The sequence below is a fragment of the Curcuma longa genome, chromosome 4 (assembly GCF_044706935.1).
Source record: "Curcuma longa cultivar G26 ecotype Majalengka, Jawa Barat chromosome 4, ITB_CL_G26_1.1, whole genome shotgun sequence".
Taxonomy (NCBI): Eukaryota; Viridiplantae; Streptophyta; class Magnoliopsida; order Zingiberales; family Zingiberaceae; genus Curcuma; species Curcuma longa.
In genome coordinates, this window is record NC_133864.1 from 17,618,338 (window position 1) to 17,629,690 (window position 11,353).

At 36.3% G+C, this 11,353-nt stretch overlaps 1 protein-coding gene across 1 annotated transcript; it reads left to right on the forward strand.

Moving 5' to 3' along the window:
- Window positions 1–2,675: 2,675 nt before the first annotated feature.
- On the forward strand, window positions 2,676–9,881 carry LOC141827644 (F-box only protein 6-like). The gene is made up of 2 exons (XM_074714936.1): window positions 2,676–2,838; window positions 8,317–9,881. Exons 1-2 carry the CDS (start codon window positions 2,735–2,737, stop codon window positions 9,545–9,547), a joined length of 1,335 nt encoding a protein of 444 aa, XP_074571037.1. The 5' UTR covers window positions 2,676–2,734; the 3' UTR covers window positions 9,548–9,881.
- The last annotated feature ends 1,472 nt before the right edge of the window (window positions 9,882–11,353 follow it).

Consider the following 11,353-nt stretch of genomic DNA (forward strand, 5'->3'; position numbering starts at 1 on the left):
AAATAAATTAAATTAAATTAATATTATTAAAATTAATAATATTAATGATGATAATAAATTGATAATATATAAAATAAATAAATAAAATTTATTTATAATTCTTTAAATTTAAAATAAATTTATATATTTTTAATAAAATAATTATTTTAATAAAATAATTTATTAAATTAATAAATATAATTCATTTAAATGCATATGACAATGCCATCGATATGATATCAAATATACTAATCTTCAATTCGGAGGAGAACTAGTATTCAATTTTTATCCTTAAAAAAATTAGGATTTTCCTAATTCTGATAATCTAAATGCAACTTTTAAAATTTAATTTCAATAAAAAAAGTATATTTAATTTTTATAATATTATTAAATGCTTAACTTGTTTCTATTTTAATGTGGCCGTTGTTCTTATGCAATGATATATGTTAATAAATATACAAATTATGGAAGTCAAATTGAAAAAAATAAAATAAAAATTATAGGGTGTTGATGTTTCTTTGAGTGTGTACATATATATATTTTTAAAATTTTCTTAATCATAAAACAATAACAAAATATATTTTTACGTTTGCACGTGGAGAAATATCTCTATCCCATTTGAGTTTATCAATTGAATATCAATCATTTGTCACCCTTATTTATCATGGGACCTACATCCTTGACCAACCATCAATCATCGACCATTTCACCGATAAGTTATTGATGATCCGACTAATACTGGATGCGGATGGTCCGGTTCCATAAACCAGCCACTAAGTAAATTTGAAAAGTATAGGTGAGTCATATGTGGTTCGAACTCTACGTACATTCGAAAATGCTCATGTGAAATTCAAATCCTCATTGCATGAGAATCAATCTTTTCTCTTAATATTGCGCTGTGCCCCAGAAACTTCTTTTATTTTAATTCATGTCGATATAAAGTTGAGGCAAATTGGAGATCAACATCCAATTAAACCAATTGGTAGGATCCAATGTTCACATCACTTTAGTTGGTGTGTTGAAAAATATACACCAACTTATTTTTTTATTACTTATTTTGAATAATCTTTGAAAACTTCAACTATGCTTGGTTTAATTGGATCACCTTAGGAATTAAAAATTGAGATTAATGATAGCAAGAGGAATATAATCACCAATTAAATTATACCTTTTCAATTTGATTTAATTTAAAGAAAATATGAAGGAAAAAAACATGATAATGATTATAAGGACAAGGCACAATGGTTCATTAGGATACCACACCCTCATCTAGGGCGGGTCACGCCTAGCATGACCGATTCGCGTGTTAGGTCAAGTTGGATGGAATCATTTTACACCTCTCCTAAATTATCGCTACCAATATTATCGATTCCTTGCGAACCTAACCATGCCATAGAAGATCGATTGCCTAACTTTTGTGAGACATTTAGCAAGATAACCATGCTCATTGCTTGCTACAAAGGGATGCCCTAAAAACATATTTCCTTCCCTTTCCTTGAAAAAGAACCTCAACTTTATTTACTTCTTTCAATTCATTTTAAAGCGAAATTTCCTTCTATTAAAAGAAAATTAAAGAACAAATTTAGAATTGTGGGCCTTTTTTATGGAAATTGTGGCAAATCAAGATGTCTCATTGATAAAAAGGAAAACTTAGGAGAAATATATAATTAAATCTTAAATAATTGTGAAAAGCATATAACATTTATATGATAAATTTTTATTAAATAATAATGATATTGTTAGAAAGGTGATTACTTATCTATTATAAATATTGATGCAACTATAATGTTATTTTATAATAAAATAATAGTAAATATTGATCTGATTTTTAAAGTTTTAGAACATTATCATCATCGCAAACAAAGTCAAAACCATCTCATTCATTATGATTATTATATTGATTATTACCATCTCATTCAAATAGTTTAATAGATTTAAAATGCCATTACTCTTAAAATCTTCTATATGATTAATAAATGATAAATCAGTCAGTCTCATGGACTCAATCCCTGAGAGTGGCCGGCTCAGTTCTATAGAAATTTCCCATCGACCACCAGGGTAAATCGGAAAACGCATACGGCGGCCAATTTAGATGACCAGCATCCTTTGATTGTGTTCTCCATTTGGAAGAAAATTCTTACAAATACGTCGTAGTTGGGAATCGAATCGCGAATCCCTGAGTCACAACCCGAACGTCCTACCGTTGCACCATTGTCCCCGGGGCAATGGTGCAACGGTAGGACATCCGGATTGTAACTCAGGGACCCGCGGTTTGATCCTTAGCTACGAATTGAGAATTTTCCTCCAATGAGGAACGCAATACTGAGATTGGCCGCCGTATGCATTTCCCGATTTACTCTGGTAATAAAACTTTCGTGGGACCGAACCGACCACCCCCAGAGATGTGGCTACTGGGAATTATAATACATAAATCTACAGAGGATAATTGCTATGGAGTTTTATTATTAACAAAATAAACGGCACGTGGGAGATTTTGTAACCGCATATGCTTCCTATGCGGGAAGCGGGTCCGCACGACAAGAGAAAGTGGGGGCACAACACAGGCACAGTGGCAAGTTCAGTAAATAAGTGTATGAGCAGGGGCTAATTGGTAGAATGTGTGACGTGGCGCTTTGAAGTTTGAGCTATTTAGATCGAGCAGAAGAACGGTAGAGGTGGAAAAACGCGAGAAAGGAGTGGCGGCGACGGCGGCGAACGCGACCTCGACGGCGAACGGCGACGGGGGAGGTGGCGGATGGATGAGGCGGCGGAGCTGAACCAGGTCGTCGGCCGCATCCAGGAGCTTTGCAAACTTTACGCCTCGCCCCCACTTGACTGGCCTCGCCACCTCGATCCCAGGCAAAAGTCTATACCTTTCTTTCGGCTTTCTGCTCTCTTGTGCGGGTTGGTTTCGGCCCTTTACCTCTCGGTATGGAAGGCGGAAGTTGGATTTGAATGCTTAGTCTTGGAAATGATTGACTTGATATGCGCTAGAAATCTCGTATGCTTCTGCTCGATCGCTTGACTTCGGAGCCGTGGATGCACGTTAGGGTTTGCAGATCCTTGGGGTGCCTAATTGAGAAAGTTGTTTTTTTCTTTCCTATTCGTCTGTAGTGATCTTGGAAATGCTTTCTTTATGTGGATTTATGCTTAAGTTTTTTTTAAATGTTATTTGTAGTATTTCTTTCTCCCAAAGTTGGCAGAAGTAGGGGTGCCTATGTTGTCGATTTTGTATTTTTCTTTCTCATTTTTTTTCTCAATTGCTGCTTTCCTGTTGAATTTTATTCTCTAATAAAGATTTTGATATCTATAAATTGTAAGTTTTGTAAGGAAGGATTGGATAGGAATCTATCATTTATGCTTTTTTGCCACAAAATTTCTCGTTATCCTTTCTTTTGATTTCCTGTTGTTATCTTTGTGTTGCTGAATGACCCTACTGCAGCATAGGGTAAGTAGGGGTGTAATCGAACCGAGCCAAGCCGAACAGTAAGAGGCTCGAGCTCGAGCTCGAGCTCGGTTCGTTTTTCCGAAGCTCGAGTTCGGCTCGAGTTCGATTCGAGTTTTAATTCTTAAGCTCGAGTTCGGCTCGAGTTCGATTCGAGTTTTAATTCTTAAGCTCGAGTTCGGCTCGAGTTCGATTCGAGTTTTAATTCTTAAGCTCGAGTTCGGCTCGTAATGAAATTAAATAGTTCGCGAACGGCTCGAGCTCGGTTCGAAAAAGACTCGTTTTAAAATTAAACGAATTCAGTTCGAGCTTGGTTCGAAAATAGCTCGTTTAAAAGTTAAACGAACTTAGTTCGAGCTTGACTCGTTAATATATAATATTTATAATTCATGTAATATATATATATATATATATATATATATATATATATATATATATTCGTGAATCTTTTAATAAACACGTTCGTGAACTTTTAAACGAACATGTTCGCGAACACGTTCGTAAGCCTTTAAACGAACATGTTCGCGAGCTCACGAACCAAATACTATTAAGCTTGAGCTCGGCTCGATAATATTTTCGAGCTCAAAATCAGGCTCGAGCTCGGCTCGTTAACTTAATCGAATGAACTCAAACGAAATTTTTTTTCGAGCCGAGACTCGAATAGCTCGTGAGTAGCTTGGCTCATTTACACCTCTAAGGGTAAGACCTACACTATCTCAGTCATCCACTTTTTAATCCTTATATATGACTTTCCTGATTGCCTTTTGAAATTCTTTTTCTTGCATAGAAGCAGAATCTTACAATTTGTCAGATTCACTGTGAAAACATAATTTCTAGCGTTTGTAGGGTTTCAGAAAGTCTTCTTCAACGGCGAACCTTGCTATTGATGCTCGGTGAAACAAACACCAAGCACAATAAAAAGATTTCAAGGTTTTTGAGTACCCACTAAATTGTTGGTTGTCCTTCACTTGTCAGCCTAACCAAGAGGCTAGTTAGTTCCTCTTTTGTTGTATGTTGATTCTAGTCGCACAACAAACTCCATATAACTTAAGTTTCTTTTTAAACTTTTTGCCACACTTATCATGCAAACATCGACTCTATCTATTTCCATTGCACTGAAGGTGATTGTTTGCAACACTTGAAAATATGTGAATATAGACACCAAACATCAGTAATAAGGTTTTCTAAAGTGTGATCCTCGTACAAGAAAAGCTCAGAAATCAGTGAAGAAAATCACAATAAGGAAAGAGTAGATGATTGAGATAGTGTGGGCCTTCCCTTTGTTGCACGAGGGTCATCCAACAACATAAAGCTAATAGAAGATAACACGGAAGGCTAAAAGAGAAGGTTTTAGGAGAAAAGAGATAGACGACAGATTCCAATTTGAGTCTTGCTGACAAAACCATTAAGTTGTTGGATCAATCTTTACTTGTGAGCAATTTTATGAAGCAAAATCAACAGCAACAATAGAAAATGTGACACAAAACAAACTAAATACAAGATGGATATCCATTTCTACCAATTTTAGGAGAAAGAAATTAACACAAACACTCAAGCACACACAAGAAAGACATGGGCCTAAAAAAAGGTGGTTCTAGGTTGTGAATTCAAGCATCTACTGAATCAGGTTGATGCTTCCGGTGGTTCTTTTTGGGTGCTCTAGTGGTCTCCAACCCCAAGATGAGATAATGACAACAGCTATGTTCTCCAGTATATCCACAACTACTTCTAGGATTTGTCATTTTTTCTGGTTCCAGTTTGGATTAATGTACTACTATCTCTCTTTCCCTTCTTGGTAGATCATTGATGCAGCAGGTTGTTATCAAGACACACTTAATGATCTATTTCAATAGCTATTGATTATGATATATGTTTGTGGTCATTTATTGATATGTACTACTATATTGGTATGCTGAATGTTTTTTTTTTATCCTATATGATGTTAACACCTGTTAGGGAAGTGCAATAGAGATAGACAAACATAAAGATATTTATGTATGATGTCGGGTCTTTGTATTTACTTGATGCAAACATCTTTTTCCAGTACAGTAGTAACCATAGTTTGTTGTAGGTTCATCTTCATCACTACTTCTAGATAAGTTTAGTTTTGGATTTGGCATCACTGACTTTAGTAATAGTCTAATAGAGAAGATTCTTGAAAAGTGAGGTCAGAAACTCTAGCAAAAGTGTATCAACTTAGGTAGCTTCTTTAGGCAAGGGCTGCTTGAGGAAACTTCAACTAGGGGAGCAACTGATCTCATTGAAAAGTCATCTTTCACAACGTTTAAACTTATGCTTGATAGACACATTTTATCATGGACTAAATATAGAGGTGTAATAGGTTGTGTTTGGGTTGGGTATGACCCTGACATGTGTAGACCTGGTTGAAACTTTGTCGAGCACAATCAGTGAAAAAACAATTGTGTGGGACTAAACTGGCTGACAAAATCTTTCCTACTTAAGGCTTGATGACATCCTGTCAAGACCCAAACTATAACTCATGGCCTAGAATCTTCCATAATTGGAGGAATGTGAAGCCCAATGGTGGCTACACCTTCATGCAGGTAACCCTTTCTAATATCTCATCATGTCTAGGATTAGGTCTACTCCGATACCAATTGTCACAAGAATTGATTCATTAGCTTTTCAAGTTCAACCAATGGCTCAAAATGTTTAGCCTAAGTTAATAGTAGCTAACTCATATATGCTTATAAAGCTTTTTATTAGCCCACAACTCACCATGTGATACTAAATTCGAGCGGTACTCCTGGCCCATGAGTTGTATTCACTTGGCTCACGTGCTGAGCTCAACTCAGTTGACGTGCTATAATGAGCCCAATCTAACCCTATGATGTTTCCAACACAACTTGATTTCATACCAGGCAGGGAGAGTTGCACGCAACACAACCCATCTCATTTAATGTTGGATAGGGCCACATAGCCTGACCCATTTAACACTTCTGAATATTTCTTTTTTTCTCTGAACCAACTCAACAAATGTTGAATCTTTGACTGACAATCTAAGCTAGAGAACAATTGGTGTTGACCAGGTTATATGGGAAAATTACTTCAATTCTGATCTACTATTACCCACTTTAACATTTATGCATTAAGATTTGTGAGGGCCAATTTTGAGTCTAATCTGACTTATTCTTGAGTACTAAAGCAGGATTTAACTTGATATTATTTTCCACATCTGCAATGTTGCTAAATATTTGTTGAAAAGAAGTAGGTTAAAATTTCAAAAGTTAGATGCTAGTTCATTTACATGCGACCATAGAAATTATAGATGTTAATGTTTTTTGAGCATCAGTCAAGCCATGGCATTCTCAGATCTAAAGTATGTCACATGTTTTAAAGCTATGTAATGCTCATCTTTGCAGTTATTGCAAACTTAGTTTACTTCGAAACAGAAATTTTTGCTTACCTTTTCTAGTTGACACAGTAATCTGGTTATGATCTTCTGTGCCAATGAAAGGTTGTTGTAGATTCTCCTTGAATTGTTGAATGCCAACTAGAGGTCATGTACTAAGGTGAATTTGAAGCATCAAAGTGAATGACTGATCATAAAAAAGTTGAGTTAGAGTTAGAAATAAGAAGAATGATTTGTGTTCATGCTGGTTGTTTTTTCACAATCAATTTACTGGGGTTAAAGTCATGATGTTTACTCATCTCTGCTATTGATTTGTCAGATATACCTGCTACATTGCATATGTTGAAAAACACTTAAAATTGTATATTGTTGGGAATGTGTCTTTGCCAATATTTATATCTGTGTTTCTGTGCAACTAGTAAGTTTTAGAAGGGAAGTTTGTGAAATTAAAACAACTGTTGTTTTTAAGCAGGACAAAGTGATTGAAGATTGACATTATCTGTGTTTATGCACGAAAATGAAAAATGAGGTTCCAATAGAAAAATGTTTCAAAAGATTGGTTACTAATTTTTTCGTGTGCCTTATGATTGCTTGGATAAATTGTCCTAGTTATGCACCTCTGGAAGTTTTGCAGTATTGTCAGGTTGTGACTTAATTCCTGTAGAGATGAATAAAAGGTCGTTGCCTTGAAATAGTGTTCTAGGATAAGTTGTCTGAGTAGCTGATACTCCCCTCAACTTCAAGCATGATATTTCAAGAAATCACTTGGATGTTAAAAGGTCAATGATTAATTTTTAACATTCAAGTTAAAATCAATATATTTACTCAATTCTCCAGTAGCATGACTGTTACTTTTTTTTTCTTGCAATGGAATTTGTATTTTGAATCAAGCTTGTTGACCTTCCTCATGAATTTATAATGCAGAAGGGCTATTGAGAAAGAAAAAAATTATTTATACTTGGATTTGGGTTTGAGTATTTGACACTTGTGGATCCAAGTATTCGATATAATCATTTCTACAAGTGTTTATGTGCGATCGATAAGGATTAGGCATTCCCTTAGAGTGTTGATACCTGAGATAGATATATAAGTATGGGTAGTCCAAGTACCAGAGTAATACTAAATGTGAAGAATATCAACTGAAACCATTCTAATTGTCTTTTAGGTACTCTGACTTAAGTATGATACGGATATGGATTCAGGTGTCTAACATGGTTGTTTCTAAATGTTTTTTATTATATGCGATCAATAGGGATTTCTAATGTCCACTCAGAGGATAAGTGTCCGACACAACCAAGGAAGAAGATAAAGTGTCCGACTATGAGATCTTTTAGGTGTGATGTTTGTTTTCTAGTACAAACATATCTTTGATTTGATACATGATATTTGCTGCCATCGACTGCTGCATATCTGTCAATGTGTTATTCAGTGACCAGGCCCACTTGGTTTCTTTTAAAACTTAATTGCATAGAGAAAGCTAGGATTAATCAAGCATTTGCTAATAACTTGTCATGTGCAGGTTGTATATATTGGAGTTGAATAACCTACTAGAATATGACTTCTTTGGTCTTTTGATGGACGATAAGTCTGGTAACAAGATGGTTGAAATTCTCGAATCTCCATCTTGCAAGAGACAGAGAAGGGGAAAGAGCCCTGCAAATGCATCAATTTCAAGTGGCTTGATGGATCAGCAAATCTGGAAAGACTTTCCAGAAGATCTTCTTGAAGCTGTGATCGCAAGACTCCCTACCGAATCATTCTTCAGGTTCCGGACTGTGTGCAGAAAGTGGAACTCCTTGTTGTCTTCATGCACCTTCTCCCAACATCTCGCGGAAGTTTCAGTTTTACATCCTTGGTTCTATTCAGTCACTCATGAAAACATAAGGAAAGGAGTCATGTACAATCCATCTCTGAGAAAATGGCATCATATTTCCATTCCCTTTCTGCCTGCAAAGACAGTACTTCTTCCAGTAGCATCAGCTGGTGGTCTCATTTGTTTCTTGGATTTATCACATAAGAACTTCTACATTAGCAATCCTCTGACCAACTCGTTCAAAGAACTTCCGCCAAGATCTTACCGAGTCTGGTCGCGGGTGGCTGTTGCGATGATTCTGAACAGGAAGACTGCTGGCAGTGGATACAAGATAATGTGGCTCGGATGCAATGGGGATCATGGGATATACGATTCCATTCATAACAGTTGGAGTCGCAGTGCAGGTTTTCCTCCAAGCATCAGGCTTCCACTCTCTTTGAATTTTAGGTCACAAACAGTGTCCGTTGGCAGAACCATCTACTTTATGCACGCTGAGCCCGACGGCATCTTGTTGTATGACATAGCATCTGGCATTTGGAAGCAGTACCTCATCCCCTCGCCCCTGCATCTTACCGACCATATGCTGTCGGAGAATGAAGGTCAGATTTTGCTTGTAGGTTTGGTGACCAAGAATGCCGCCACATGTGTCTACATATGGGAGATGCAGAAGATGACTCTCCTGTGGAAGGAGGTGGACAGAATGCCAAACGTCTGGTGCTTGGAGCTTTACGGTAAGCACGTAAGGATGACATGCCTCGGCAACCATGGCTTGCTCATGCTTTCTTTGAGGTCGAAGCGGATGAACCGTCTGGTTATGTACAATTTTTCTACAAAGGAATGGCAGAGAGTGCCAGAATGTACGCACCCTCACAGCAGGAAGAGGCAGACAATTGCTTGTGGGACTGCGTTTCGTCCGTGCCCCACTGCACTTGCTTGAGCGACAATCGGTTTGTTACAGTGACCGGCCAACCGGCCGGCCGGCGCCCTTTGATCATTTTGAAGAGAGGTATCCTTGTCTTTAGATATGAGAAGCACCAAAATAGATTCCATGTAAGATAGCCAAAAAAACTTGGTGCTTTGTGTTATGGCTCTTTATATTTGCTTTAGCATAAAGTTCGGAGAAACGTCTCATGCCTTAATGAGGCTCAGTTTAAAGTCAATGGTTGTTTGAGTGTATATTTTTTATGTTGTTTTCAGAAAACTGGGTTGTTGGCCAATTCAATTGGAACTGTTGTCCATTGAATGGGTTTTGCCCAAAACAACCAAAGTTTAATAGTTGTGTAAATATAATCAAGCTTGGATGAGCTGATATAAATTTTTAATCTTAACTTGAAAACACATGTTCGTCAAGATGGCCGAGTTGGTCTAAGGCGCCATTTTCAGGTACTGGTCCGAAAGGGTTCATTCTTGACAGTGAAAATTTTCATATGTATGTTTTAAAAAAATATATATATTTTGCGTTTTTAACTTTAATAAATAGGGGTAATTATATTGCACCCTTATCCGTGAGCGATAATTTTTCACTTCAGTCTAAATATTAAATTTCAAATTCTAAAAAAAATAATTATCACTAAAAAAAAAAAATCTCAGTCAGTCTCATGGACTCAATCCCTGGGGATGGCCGGTCCGATCCCACTCCCACCGACCACCAAGGTAAATTGGGAAGCGCATACGGCAGTCAATCCAGATGCCCATCTCAATCCCTGAGAGTGGCCGATCCAATCCCACGGAAGTTTCCCCACCGACCACCAGGGTAAATCGGGAAGCGCATACGGCGGCCAATCCAGATGCTCAGCATCCTTTGATGGCGTTCTCCATTTGGAAAATTTTTTTTCAAATACGTCGTAGTTGGGGATCAAATCGCGGATCCCTGAGTCACAACTCGGATGTCCTACTGTTACACCATAACCCTAAATGTTTACAAATGAATGTGTAGGATAATTTTATTACCTTACACATTTACATGTGAACACTTAGTGTTTTTTTTTTTTAATTTTTACTTCTTTTAACCTAAATATTAAACCTTATATATGCTCATAGGTTGCGCACAAATGGATGCGCAGGTAACATTTCATTACATATAAACACTATAATAACTTTATTAACTTAAATGAGAATTTTAATATATTTAATAAAATATCTAATTGTCACATTAAAATTATGACATAAATAAGTGATTCCTAAGTTATTGTTTATGTCGACTTCAATTAAACTTTATGACTATCTTTTCTTTATCATAAAATCTAGAGTTATATAGAACTAGCAGTACTTTGCCTCCTACTCATATTAAGTGAGACCTTTAAGATCGATGGATATAATTGTAATTTTTGTTTAATAGTGTCCTTGCTGACTCATCAATCATAAGGCTTAGCCTTTTTTCACTATCATCAAGAAGATGTAAGGCTTCTATTCTTTGATGTCTAAATAGAGAGGTTGAGAAAGAGAGGAATTTCTGATCGTATAGTTTTCTCGGATTAAGGGTGTTAAGTTGTTCATTTGAGACTAACAAGAATAATGTAAGACCTATCTATGTATATAAATTCTTCTAATATATGGTTAGAAGTATTATTTATTCTAACTATAATGATATCTAACCAAGAAGCATTTGTTTCATTTTGTCTTCTTCTCACTGTTTGAGAGACGCCTATAAAGGGTTATGTTTTTGTAAGACTCATTTCTTTTAAAGGGTATAAGTTAGAAAAGAGTAAGTTTTGGATTGTCTTCTAAGAATTATATTTCATGT